This window comes from Leptinotarsa decemlineata, unplaced genomic scaffold, assembly GCF_025532065.1.
Source record: "Leptinotarsa decemlineata unplaced genomic scaffold, Ldec_3_MD MMD2_tig00026374_RagTag_RagTag, whole genome shotgun sequence".
In the NCBI taxonomy this organism is placed as follows: Eukaryota; Metazoa; Arthropoda; class Insecta; order Coleoptera; family Chrysomelidae; genus Leptinotarsa; species Leptinotarsa decemlineata.
Window position 1 is genome coordinate 1,504,333 of NW_027412710.1, and position 13,863 is coordinate 1,518,195.

The following is a 13,863-nucleotide window of genomic DNA, read 5'->3' on the forward strand; positions in this document are numbered from 1 at the left end:
ATCGACCGTGAGTCACGCTGTATATTGCACCAAAAAAATTCGATAACAACGAAATGCAATTCCAACAACGACATATGATAAGTGTTGCAGGCCTAGATGATTTTTCATGCCGTTAGGTGGGTTTACTATCTTTCGATTCCAACTTTTGTCTGGTTTTAGCACCCTGAACACTACTAAGGGCATCAACAAGTAGTTCGTTGTCAAATCTTATGAAATATAGGGCAAAAGGCATGAGTTGTATAATACTGTTAATGATGGATATTACTGGAGTTTTTTCCCAACACCAAACCGTTATTTTAACACCTTGACACGTGTTTCGATCACCAAGTTATCATCTTCAAGAGGAAGATTTATCCTCCTCTTGAAAAGGTGTTAAAATAACGGTTTGGTGTTGGGAAAAAACTCCAGGATTATTCCTTACTACACCAAAGGTTGCAAACAGTAAATTGCAAGTACTGTTAATGATGTATATTACTGTTAATGATAATGATCTAAAAATAAATCCTTTGAGTTTCTTTGAATTTTGAAAATACACAAAAAATTGATACGTTCATCAACATTATATTTCAACTGTAAATATTTGAAATGAATTTTAACTTTTTCTATAATCCATTATTTAGGAACACTCTCTCAAACTACCCCTTGAAAAAACCATCTTGTTAAGAAACAATATTAATTAGGGTACTCAAGCCAATTCGATGTATTCAGGTAAATGTTCAAGTCATACTTACTTTTTACTGAGATGCCTGGAAACATCAGACTTCTTGAATCCTTCAAGACCATATAATCTCTTGGCTAACCTGATAGCTGATGGCATGTCAACGGCTTTGGGTGAATAGTGAAAGCTGTGTAGGCTTTCAACATCGCTCTCGTCCTCCGAAGATAAAGGTGATGATCTATTAGCACCCTCATGGAAAGCATCTTCTTCGTATTCAATTTCCGGAGGACCGTCACATGAAATCTAAAGAGAAACATCAATCACTTAGATGATCAAAACATAATAGACATTAGCTATCTCCTAACGAATCAAACACCATAACAAAGTTATCTATCAATCGGTTCATAAATAAATTGTTGTTGGAAAAAAGAAGTAGGTATCATCACCTTGAGTTGTTTTTACAGTGAACCATTCCTTTTTATATGTAGGTGCCACTTTAGCTATTTTTGGTTCCATAATGTTATTTATTGGCTTTACCAGGTGATCACTGATTTCATCAATAATATAGATAGATAGATAAATTTTATTTAACTACTTTACAATATGTTTGTAGCACGTCAAAAAAGAAAGTCCAATAAAATTTTTTTTACATCAAATTTGACAGCAAATAAAGTAAAAACAGGAATTTAAGAGTTGAGTTACAATATGTTATTAAACTACCACAGCAGAGATGCGGCAATGCGGTTGGCTCGGTAATGCGGTTGGCTCGGTAATGCGGTTGGCTCGGCAATGTGCAATGTAATCCTCAACAATATTTCAGGAGATACTTTTTCAAGTATTTTATAAAGCCACTAATACTCAATTTTTTAACATTTGATGGCAATGTGTTGAAAAGCTCATAGTTCAATGAGTTCGACTGTAACATATTTAGTTGAAAACGGTTGCTTCGGATAAGGTGAGCATTGCGAGTGTTGTAGCTGTGTACATCCGAATTTCTCGGCAACACCGACTGACTTCTATGAGGGCCCAAAACCGAACCTTGGGGTACTCCATGACTAACAATCTGAAAGTCTGATGTTTTACCGTTCACTGAAACACACTGTTTTCTATTGGAAAGATAAGAATTCCTCTAACACCATAATAGTTTAGTTTTTCCAAGAGAATGTCATGTGACACACAGTCAAAAGCTTTCAAAAGATTACACAGCATTATAGCTGTATGATTGCCTTGCTCAAATTCCCCAAAATATGTTGGTGTAAAATGTTTCAATAAGATGAAAAATCTAATAGATATGAGCGGTAACAAGTCAGCAGTTAGGACTAGAATATCGATATATCTCAGCGATAAAGCTTTCTATAGCTTAGAAGAGTTTCTGGGCTCCTGATTATATTTAAAATTATAATTGTACAAACCTCAACTGAATTTGTTGTGTAATTGTTATAATTTTTTATATATTTATATCACTAAATAGTGTCCCGTTGCTGCAGTTGTACCATATTCCCAATTTATTTGAATGAATTGGGAATGAATAAATAAAAGTTAGGCTATGATATTCACAAGTAAATACAGATATGATACCATTAATATTAATAGCCTTAACCTGAACATCAATAATGAACAAATTGAAATTGTATCAAATATCAAGTATTTGGGCTTCCAGTTGGATAACTTTCTGAACTTCAATACCCATTTCAATTATATTCATAAAAAAATTTCAAAAAAACTTTATTTTTTCTCTCGTATAGCCCAGGAATTATCAACCGAAACAAAAATCACGGTATATAATTCAATTATTCAGCCGCATTTTGATTATTGCTCATCAGCCCTGTTTTTGTTTGATCTTACTAAGCTGAATATGCTACAAAAACTTCAAAATCGTGGCATGAGAATAATTCTGAGAACTAATCGTCTCACCCCCATAAGATCTATGTTAGCAACGCTTAATTGGTTCTCAGTCGAAAAAATTATGTATTATTTCACCTAGATTTTTGTATATAAAATATTGAATAACCTGGCTCCTGTTTACTTTCATACATTTATAATATTGAATAGAGACATTCACACTTATTACACTCGGGGTAAAAATGACATTCACATTTAGCAGCACTGCTTATCGCAGTACTATGAACTCTTTATTTTTCAAAGGTTTCCAAGAATTTAATTAACTACCAGACTTTATTAAAACATCATCATCGTTGAATTTGTTCAAAAAACAATTGAAAGAACTTATTAAGATGAAATAGATATCGTACTGAAAGCAATTCTTGTAATTTTTGTAATTCTACTAATTCTATTAATTCTATTTTTAAAATTGTGATTTTCGTATATTATTGTTGCATTGTATTTCTTTTTTGTGTTTGTCTAATGTTGTATATATACACCGTTGATACACTAGATATTGTATTGTCTATATTTTATCAATTTCAGTCAATCTACTTTATATACAAATTTTTTTTTTTTGACTAGTCCGATAAGTTACATATTCTGTAGTTTTCACCACACAATGTGTATTCTTTTGTGATGAATAAAATGATTCTGATTCTGAAATGATTCTACAACGTCACCGACAACATTAAAAACTGCCTACAGAAACGTTCTTCGTGGTATCAGCCAGGGGAGTAGTTGTTTTCTGATAGACATCAATCCATTCAACCTACTGTGTAGGTATATTCAAGACTGGCTTGAATGTTTAAAGTTCATTTCTTTAAATTGTTTACTGCCAGTCTTTAAGCATAGCCCACTGACTAACAAGAAAGTTTTTCTTCCTTATTCAGAGGAATCGGGTAAATTTCGGATATGCAGTTGGTTAGTACCTCGTCCACTAGATGGAGTGACATTTTGTTGTTCACTCCAACTTAAGAAGAGGAATGAAATACTCTGAAAGAATTCCGATTTTCAATTATGGAATATCATTGACTTTAGGTTGATGAGTGGCTAATGAGCCCGAAACCGGTCTGCAAGTGTGCCCGTTCCATAACTGAAGGTCGACTTTCAGTTGTATTGCCAATTGCATATGCAGGACATTTTTTGTGAAGAATACTGCACTGACGCCTGTGGGATATATTCCCACAGGCGTCAGTGCAGTATAATACCGCTGCCTTCTTCGTCGCTAGTTAAAGATTCCATTATTTACAACGGTCTTAAAATGTTCAATCTCCTTCCTTAAGCTTCAAGAACCATAAATGACCTTAGAGCTCTTAAGAAAGAGTTGAAAGACTTGCTCTCTGGGAAACCTTATTATAGCTTAGCAGAATTCTATGATGATAATTTTAATTGAGAAGACTAACTGTAATATCTACGGTATTTTATTGATTTCATTTCATTCAATTTAGTTTAAATTGATTTATTTACATTTTGTTGACCATGTTCTTATATCCTGAACGTTTGTTATTATTTACATGTCTCTTTTCAGTTCATGTTATAACCTACTTTTAGTGAGTTTACTTTTGTGATTTCATGTATATGTTATTTATATTTCGCACAAGGCTTTGTCAATAAGAATTTATTCTTCAGACAATAAAGTATAATAAAAAAAAAAAAATCCAACGTCATTCGTGGTATTAGCCAAGGGAGTAGTTGTTTTCTGATAGGTGTCAGTCCATTCGACCTACTGTGTAGGTATATTCGAGACTGGCTTGAACGTTTAAAGTTCATTTCTTTAGATTTATTCATCTAATGTTTGTCATATATTTTAAATCATTCCAATATGTAACAAATATTGTAACAAAAATATTAGAAATGTATGTAAGTTTGATTTTCTTATTTCAAATAAAGATTATTATTATTATTTTGACTCATGCTAGACTAAGTTCGTATGTATGACATTTAATTAATGCCAATCTTTGAAAATAAGTTCAATTTTCTTCTTGAAGATGATCACCTGGTGATCGAAACACGTGTCAAGGTGTTAAAAGTAAAGGTTTTGTGTTGGAATAGAATTCCAGTAATATTCAGTACTACACTAAACAGTGCATCACAAGTTAATAAATTTATATATACCTGGTATCCATAAGTCTCACTTTTGAGAGTTGAGGAACTATCACTCTGCCGCGCCCTGTCTTTCTCAGGTCCTTTAACCTGTATCACAATACGATAATCACTATTTTCTGAATTGGCATTTGTCGTCGAACTTCCATGTACCCTCACATGTCTTTGTTTTGGTTCCGATACTAACAAAGTACTGTCACTATCACTATGATCACTAATTTCCATAACACAGTCTCTGATCCCAACACTGTCATCATCACGATAGTCCGGGCTGGAGATATTCGACACTGCTTCCGACATACTAAACTCTCCAAAAGGCTGTCCGCCGGGGCCATTCGTGAGACTGAACGGAACTCTTCTCGAACCCGATTGGCTAGACATAACGGAGGAAGACACTGACGTTGGGGAGGCGGGGGAACCAGAATGTATCGGACTGGAGGAAGTCGGAGAGATGTTGCTATGCGAAGAACTGCTACCATTCGAAAGAGTATGGATGAACTTATGATGATCTGAGATTGGGGCGTTGTATGTCCACACTATTCGATCACTATCACTAGTACAACCGGACGAATCAGGTCGCGTATCTAGAAGAGTATTGAGTGAGCTGGTCACATCTTCATCAGCTTCAGAGTTAGCTACACTGACGCTGCATAAGTCATTTTGTCCTTGAAGTTGGTCCTGAAATTGGAATAATGTTAAGTATTTTAATGGAATATCATATATACAGTTTATAATTGAAATATTCAGACTGTCAACGTTGTTCTTCTGAAGAAACTATTTCCTCTTTCGGAACATAATAATAATTTCAAAAGTCACATAGTCATTTATTTGTGTATATCAAGATACATGAAGATTTGGCACCTACTAATGTTCTTTTATGATACTATTTAAAAGACATGGAACATTGAAATATATTCTGGGACGACAGACTGTCGTGAAGTTGCAGTTTGGCACAGATTTTTTTTAAAATTATAGCTTAGTCTTTCTCAAAGTGGGCGATAACGCCCTTTTGTGGGCGCTGGGGGCCTATAGGAGGGCAGTAAAGGGCACAGAGAAGATTGGGGGTCGTCGAAGCAGTTTAGGGGGGCGATGGCTAAGTTAAAAACGTTTTTTTGCTTTTAACACAAGCTTTACCGATCCTTTACGCTTAACGCGCGTTTCCTCGTGTAACGCCATCTAGGGGACTAGACAGTAACTATTTCCTGTCCGATAGTTGTCAAACTGTACAACAGATGGCGGTAAGCTTCAATGCGAAGTGAGAAGTTCCTATTCTCCATTCTCAAAAGTACTAGGCCCGCACGCGCCATCCAGCCAGTAATGTCATTCGACGATATTACGAAAACAAGTGAATTCAGTTAGCGACTAGCTTGGTAAAGTGCTGTACGTACGGTGGTGAATACTGTGAGTGGTGTCATTAGCAAGTTTTTAATACTCGATTCTTTACTTGGTATTTTTAAAGACAAAATCATGTCGGAAGCAAGAAAGAAGTAAAGGCAGTATAGCGCGGAATATATAAAATATGGATTTATTGAAAATTTCACAAATTCATCTTTACCTATGTGCCTTCTTTGCCAAAAAACATTATTGAATTAAACGATGAAACCCTCAAAGCTACAAGATCATTTGAAAAAAATGCATACAGATAAAAAAGACAAAAGTGTGACTTATTTTCAAGAACTGGAAAAAAAAAACACTCAACTCAGCCAACCGTGTCAAAACTTTTTTCAGCGGCTTCTAAGCAAGACGACGACGGACTCCGATCTTCCTACAATATCTCCTTGCTAATTGCTCAAACAGGTAAACCTCACACTATTGGAGAGGATTCAATTTTACCGGCAATAAATGAAGTAATAACTACTGTGCTCCATAAATCAGCGACAGATATTATCCGAGAAATTCCTTTGAGCAATAGTTCCGTGCAAAGACGAATTGATGAGATGGCTGAAAACATTGAGTAGTCATTGTGCAATCATATGAAGACTTCTAATTCTCAATTCAGTTAGATGAGTCAACTTTTCCAACTAATGGAGCATTGTTGTTGTCATACGTGAGGTTAATTGAAAATGAGAAAATATATCAAGAACTACTATTTGCCAGAAATTTAGAGACAGATACAAAAGGAGAAACCATATATAATACACTGGAAAAATTTTGTGATGAGAAAGAAATTCCACTGAAGAATATTATATCAGCTGCTACGGATGGCGCTCCGGCTATGACAGGACGTCACAAAGGCTTCATAGCGTACTTAAAAGATAAAATTCCAGATGTGCTCGCTGTACATCGCGTCAATCATAGACATTTGGTTGCAAAAAATTTGAGTGAGCGCCTCTCTCAATCACTGCAATATATCATCAAAGCAGTCAATAAAATCCGAAACAGTTCTTTAAATGACAGACTATAGATTATTTAATCAGCTTTGTATTGCTAATGATGAAGATTTCAACCGATTGCCATTTTACACAGAAGTGCGTTGGTTATCAAGAGGTAACTGTCTAACTCCATTTTACAATCTATTTGACTCTATAATAGTTCTTGGAAAACAAAGACAAAGAATTGCACGACAACCTCGTCACTTCAAAGAATGATATTGCTTACTTGACAGACCTGTATAAATTAATACCACGTAGTAACGGCTACATCCATCAATTTACTGTATAAATTATTTAATGATGTCAATCTCCAACTTCAATGTGACGACTTGAAATTGATTAAAACAAAAATGCCATTGCTTCTTTTGTAGCCAAATTGCTCTTATATAAGAATAATATCGGCAGACGTGAATTTCGCAATTTCCCTAATTTGTCAGCAGTATCCTTCAACAACGACGACTTGCTTGTTTACTGCCAACATTTGGAGAACCTCCACAGTGATTTCGCAGAACGATTCCAGGACACTTTAAAACTGGAAATACCGGACTGGGTGTTGGATCCTTTTTCTTGGCCCACTTTTATTTATTATATACCTAAATGATATTTATTATGTTCCTGGGCTACATGAACTTAATCTGTTTGCAGACGATACATTAGTTTATACTTCGAATACAGACCTCAATGATGCTGTAGATACTCTCAAAGGTTCTATGAAGAACATCGAAAAATATTTACATATGAATAAATCAAAATTAAATGCAGATAAAACAAAAGCTATGGTGATAACAACTAAATATAAACTGAACTCTATTGATTATAATGAAATAAAAATTGAAATTGGTAACACTACCTTGGAATATGTGTCTGAAATAAAGTATCTGGGAGTTATTGTAGATAACACTTTGGGTTTGAACAGTTATGCTGAATACGTTATAAAAAAATTTAAAAAAAATTATATTTTTTTTCTAGGATAGCAAATACTTTGACTATTAACTCCAGAATATTAACATATTAAACCTCATTTTGAGTACTGTCCAACTTTGATGCATTTAATAAACCAAAATAGGCTTTCCCAATTTCAAAAACTCCAAAATAGGGGTATGAGAGTTATATTAAGATGCAGTCGTTATACTTCCATTGATCACATGTTAAATATACTACAATGGCTGTCGATTTCAAATCGATTATTCTTTTTAACAATGTTTTTTATATTTAAAATAACCAAAAGTCTCCAACCAACATATTTTAATGAATTTTTGGTTTTTAATAATCAAATACATGAACATGAGACAAGATCTTATAATAATTTTCATATATATATATATAGAACTCACACTGGTGGCGGAACGAAAAACTTATTCTACAAGGGACTATGAGAATTTAACAATTTACCAAATGCCATTAGAGAGGAAAATACTGTAAGAGGGTTTAAAAGTGAATTATTGGAATACCTAGAGCGTTAGTTAGTTGGAAAATATGTATATTATATATAGGTTACTATATCAATATTGGTTTTCAACATTGGGTCTTATAAATTGTATATTTTTTATTATTATCTTTTTATTTAGTTTATCTTCATTATTGTTATTATCTATATACAGATTTGAATTTTATTAATATTTTTGGCACTGTGGAAATTTAAATGTTAATTAGTTATTATGTCTTGTAAGATTAGGATGTATCCTATAACAAAGATTACTACTACTACTAATGTCAACACAGCAGGAACACCCCGGCTGGAAGAAGAACTCATAGAACTGATAACGAACGAGGAAATAAAATTGAATAATGGATACCAAGAATTTTGGTTACAAAAGCCAATCCCGCAATTGTACCCTGGATTGTGGTCCATCGTTTTTGATAGCATTCCCATTATCGTATTTGTGTGAACGTGAATTTATTGCTCTGGCAACGTTGCTAACTAAAAAGAGAAATCTCGAAAACGGTTCAAAATAGAAATAGTATTATCTGAATAAAGTTAATCTAAAATTGGATGTAGAGCTTAAAAATGTTGAAATATACAGGGTGTTCCTTTTGAAAAAATTGAGTTCCACTCATTTTTTCATGAGATCAAAGTATCTGCATTTTTTGAAGACCCTGTATGAGGCAAATGAAAATATGACTCGGAGTGAAGATCCTCATAGTATCACTCCACTCCATTTCAAATTTGATCGTTTTATTGCAAGAGAGTTCAAGATTATCAGCATTTATAAAAGTTCATGTTTGGTAAAAAAATATCGAAATTAATTTATATCTTCTAAACGGTAATAAATAGGTATAGGGAAATAGTATATGAATTTGTTGACAAAGTGATAATGAATCATAATATGATATTATATACGGGGTGTTCCATTTGAAAAATCAAAGAAGCCGCTACTTTATAGTAGAAGCGACAACGCCGCTTCGTCTAAAATATTTTAGGCGTGTAGGTCATATTGACTTATGCATACTGTGGAATTTTCAGGTTGATCCGTTGAATAGTTTGCCAGAAACGGCTAATTAACGCTCATCATGAAAAGCCCTGTATACATTTTCATTTGAAATAAAACTACTGAAAAAAATGAAAATGAAATCTACTGCCACGTAATTGAGGGAGATACGAGTATAAGATAAACATTCTCAGCCTTATGTCCAATACATTAATGTTTAACTCTGTTCAGGTGCCAAAATTTTTCCTTGCAGTTGGACATCACAGATGGACAGAATTTGACTCGTCACTTCTTTAGACTTGATGCTTCAAAATCTGTCTTTTGAGATTCATATGATACATGAAATGAATCAATGCCGTATTTTTTTGAATGTGAAGTTCTTAAGGATTTCTTTTGTATGTTTTCAATTACCTCAGATTGGGTCGTGGTTTGTAGGATCCACACGACACTGGCATATTCTAATTTTCATTAAATTGAGTCTTGTGCAGACCACAGTAGAAGCTCATTAATATTGCAAGATCATATCTCAGCAAGATCATATTTCAGCTTGTTCATATCTGTTTCAAAAGCGTATTTTGCAAAAATTCTCAAGTCGGCGGCATATAATAGAAAGTTAGTGTGACTAATATAATCAGATATATCATTAGAACAGTAGCGGGCCCAAAATTGATCCTTGTGTCACACTTGATTTGTTCACGAAAGGTTATGAATAGTTATTGTTGGATAGAACAAAATTCATCTTGAAATGCAAAGGATTTTAGCATTTGCAAAAATACATGACGGTTAACTTAGTGAAATGTTTTAGTCAAGTCTGTGGCAAGTAGTTCATAAAATGGACAAGATTATGACAGTGGTTCTGCTTTTATGCAAATCGTCAAATCAAACATAATCAAAATATGCTTTATTGTCCAAGATAAAATCTTATTGACAAAGCTGATTATGTAAAATGAACACTATAAATAAATATAAACATCGTCATATATAAATAAATATTTGCAAACACAAAACAAAAATACACACATCGGAAAAGTCTAGGGATATTTTTAAAAATGGCAATAATTTTTTTTTAGATCGCTTTAGGGAAAAAAAGTTGACAGGTGATTATTAAACGAATGTAACTTACAACAAAATTTATTAAATGGTCAAAAATACTGAGTGCGCATATAAGCAAAACTAAAAAAAAATATGGCTCTTCTTTGGCACCCCGAAAAAAAATCATAATACAAAAAAAATTGGAATCAGTACAAAGTATGGCCTCCACGCTGGTTTATTACGGCCCTACATTTATTGTGCATCGACAAAATGAGATTGTCAATGTCTTGTTGAGGTACATTTGCCCATTCAGCGATTAAAAGCTCTCTCAATTGAAACGTTGTGTGAATGTTCCCCATATGCGGAGTAATTCTTCGTTGAAGCATGTCCCACACATGCTCGATGGGATTCAGGTCCGGTGATTGTGCTGGCCATGGCAATACATCAACTCCTTCGTTGGTGAGCCAGTCAGTCACTATCGTGCATTAGGTGGAAGTTTTCACCAACAGCACCAGCAAACGGACGGACGATAGGTAGAAGAATGGTGTCGAGGTACTGTCAAGCTATGAGGGAGCGATTTGGAATAACGAGATCGGTTCTGTCGCCGATCATGATTCCGTCCCATAGCATTACTGTATCACCTCTGTATGTGTGGACTTCCTGGACGTGTCTCAAACGTTCATTATTTCCAGGTCGTCTCCACAGTCTTACTCGACGAGAATCTGGATGAAATCCAAATCTGGATTCGTCTGTAAACAAAACTGTGGCCCAACCATTTGCATCCCAGTTTTGATGTTCTTGACACCACTCTAATCTTCTACCGCGATTGCCTCTCGACAAAGGTGGACATCTAAGTGGCTTTCTGTTGTGGAGATCTGCTTTATGCAGTCGATTTCTGACAGTATCACAACCAATGGTTACCTGGTGCGTCTGCTGCAACACGTTAACCAACTCAGGTGCTGTGATTGTCGGTTGTCTTCTTGCGGTTAAGACCAAAAATCGGTCTTGAACTGCAGTTGTAGCGCGTCCTCGCCCTGGATGTTGTTCGGCTGGACTGCCAGTTTCACGGAAACGCCGCCACAATCGACTGATAACACTTTGGGAGACCCCCAAAGTGTGTCGCATGCCACCTTGAAAAAGCCCTACAGCTCTATTCATCTCAGCCAATGGTAAGTGATGGCGTTCCATGTTAAAGCACAATATTTCCAGTTTAATTGCTGAGCAAGAACTGCATAGAATGTACAAACTCGACACTTTCAGATTATTCATTTTAGCCGAAAACCTACAGTTTGTAAAAAACTTGATAAAAACGGTAACTACCGTTTTTGCAGGCTTTGTTCAACCCATAGAAATCTACAGGGTGGTCGAGTGTACCAATTTAATCGAAATTAAACGACCTCATGCATTTATTTTTATGATATTTAGTATGTTATAAAAATATCCCTAGACTTTTCCGATGTGTGTATATACAAATAGGGGTCACAATGTGAAATCCCTGTAATATTCCTCAAGGTCATAATAGGCCTTTCCTTGCAGTAATTATTGAAGAATTTCTGAAAATTTTGAGATCCTTGATTCCTTTCAGGAATTAGGTAAATGACTGTATATTTTTTTACCCTCATAAAATATAAAATACTCTGCTATTGGGGATTTTGGTACTGGCAAAAGTAAATTATTTTTGCTTGGTGCGTTTGGTACATTTCATTACAGTATGTTTCAGGAGTATGCCTTTTATATTATAATAACAGTTTCCAGGATGCATATACAATCAGCAATCGAGGCACCAAATTTTTTGTAATCAGCATAACATTCTGATAATATATTTTTAGTTATATTCTCAATGTGATGTTCAAATTTCAATTTGATGTCTATAACCAGGCCAAGGAATTTGTTGTGAGATTTAATAATAATAATAATCAATATCTTTATTTCTAAAGAATATTCGCAAAAAGATAAAAAAAACAGAATTAACGTCACCAACAAGATAGAATATGTCAGACAGTATGGTTGAGGTATTCAGCAATAGTATTGGGTTCTATATTCAGTAGCATCTTATGAATTCCCTTCTTGAATTCACCAAGTTTATTCAATTGTTTGATGCTGGTGGGGAGTTTGTTGAACATTTTCATGCTTTGATAGGAACAGGCTCCTTTCTGTAACAGTCTATGTTTTGGGTACACATAGTAAAAATTTCTAGTGTTGTATACATTTTGTGGTAGACTATTTTCAAAAATATGTTTGTTTCTAAAAAGGAATAACAAGAGTTCCTGTATATAGACCCCTATAAGTGTTAGTATTTTAAGGCTACTGAATTTGCTTCAACATGATTTTCTTGAGTTTAGTTTCATCATAGTTCTTAAGGCTCTTTTTTGTACAGTGAAAATTTGTCCTGCATTTCTACTGATTCACTGTTTCTCTAATGAGAGATCATTGTAGGTGACTTTGAAGGTGAGGATTACGGTCTTTGTCGCACTTAGAAAAAATAAATTTTAATTATACCACATAGAATTTTCTTCAAGTCTTCCGATATGAGTTTCTTTAAACTCTCTGTTTCTGAAGCATGCCAGAGAAGGATTGTATCATCAGCAAACATCATTTGACCAAGAACTGATCTTTGTGGTAAACCAGCTGCGGAAATAGAGATATCAGATTTACTATCGATTGCTTGTTTCTGACATTTCGCTTGCTTTTGACAAAATTTCAGAATTTTTTTGAATTATTATCAATATCATATTCAGTTTGGCTGACATATCTTAATTGTTTAGTCTCTTTTCTTAGTTCAATAAATGGTTGCTTGTATCTTGTTATTTATAATTTTTTTAATACTGATTTTTGAGTTTGAATCAATCAATCAATCAAATATACTTTATTGTCTGAAGAACTACATCTTGTAGACAAAGTCATAAATAATATGTAAGATACAAACATCTACATAAAAAAAACACAATTTAAACAAAATACAATAAACATAAGCTAAAAATGTGAAATACACTGAGATATTCAGCTGGAAATAACAAGACATAGAAATAAAAGTTAAGATTCAAGTGAATCGTCAAGATACTCCTGAACTGAATAATAGGCCCTATCAACAAGTAGCATTTTAACTGCTTTTTTGAATTTGTTAAGCACTATAATTTCTTTAATTCGGGCTGGTAAGTTGTTAAACAGTTTGATCTCGTTGAATATAATTGAATCCCTAACAAGGGAGCTCGCAGGAATAGGCAGATCTATGTTACTATTGTGGCTACGAGTATTATATGAGGAAGGGGGAGATACACAAGAATAATTTTTTTTATCAAGCAAATTCTTTCCAAGATAACCAGGGCAGCTACTGTTGAAATACCGTGAGCTATGAAAAGAGGCTTGCATGGATCCCTGGGAGCTG

At 34.2% G+C, this 13,863-nt stretch overlaps 1 protein-coding gene across 3 annotated transcripts in view; it reads right to left on the reverse strand.

The window, feature by feature from the left end:
- The window catches only part of Efa6 (Exchange factor for Arf 6), a 221,775-nt gene that overhangs the window by 103,047 nt on the left and 104,865 nt on the right, over positions 1-13,863 (reverse strand). For all 3 annotated transcript variants that reach the window (XM_074185335.1, XM_074185336.1, XM_074185334.1), the window contains exons 6-7: positions 4,658-5,323; positions 732-961 (exon numbers count right to left, since the gene is read on the reverse strand). In XM_074185335.1, coding sequence (XP_074041436.1) covers positions 732-961; positions 4,658-5,323 — 896 coding nt within the window. The remainder of the gene's footprint in view (positions 1-731; positions 962-4,657; positions 5,324-13,863) is intronic.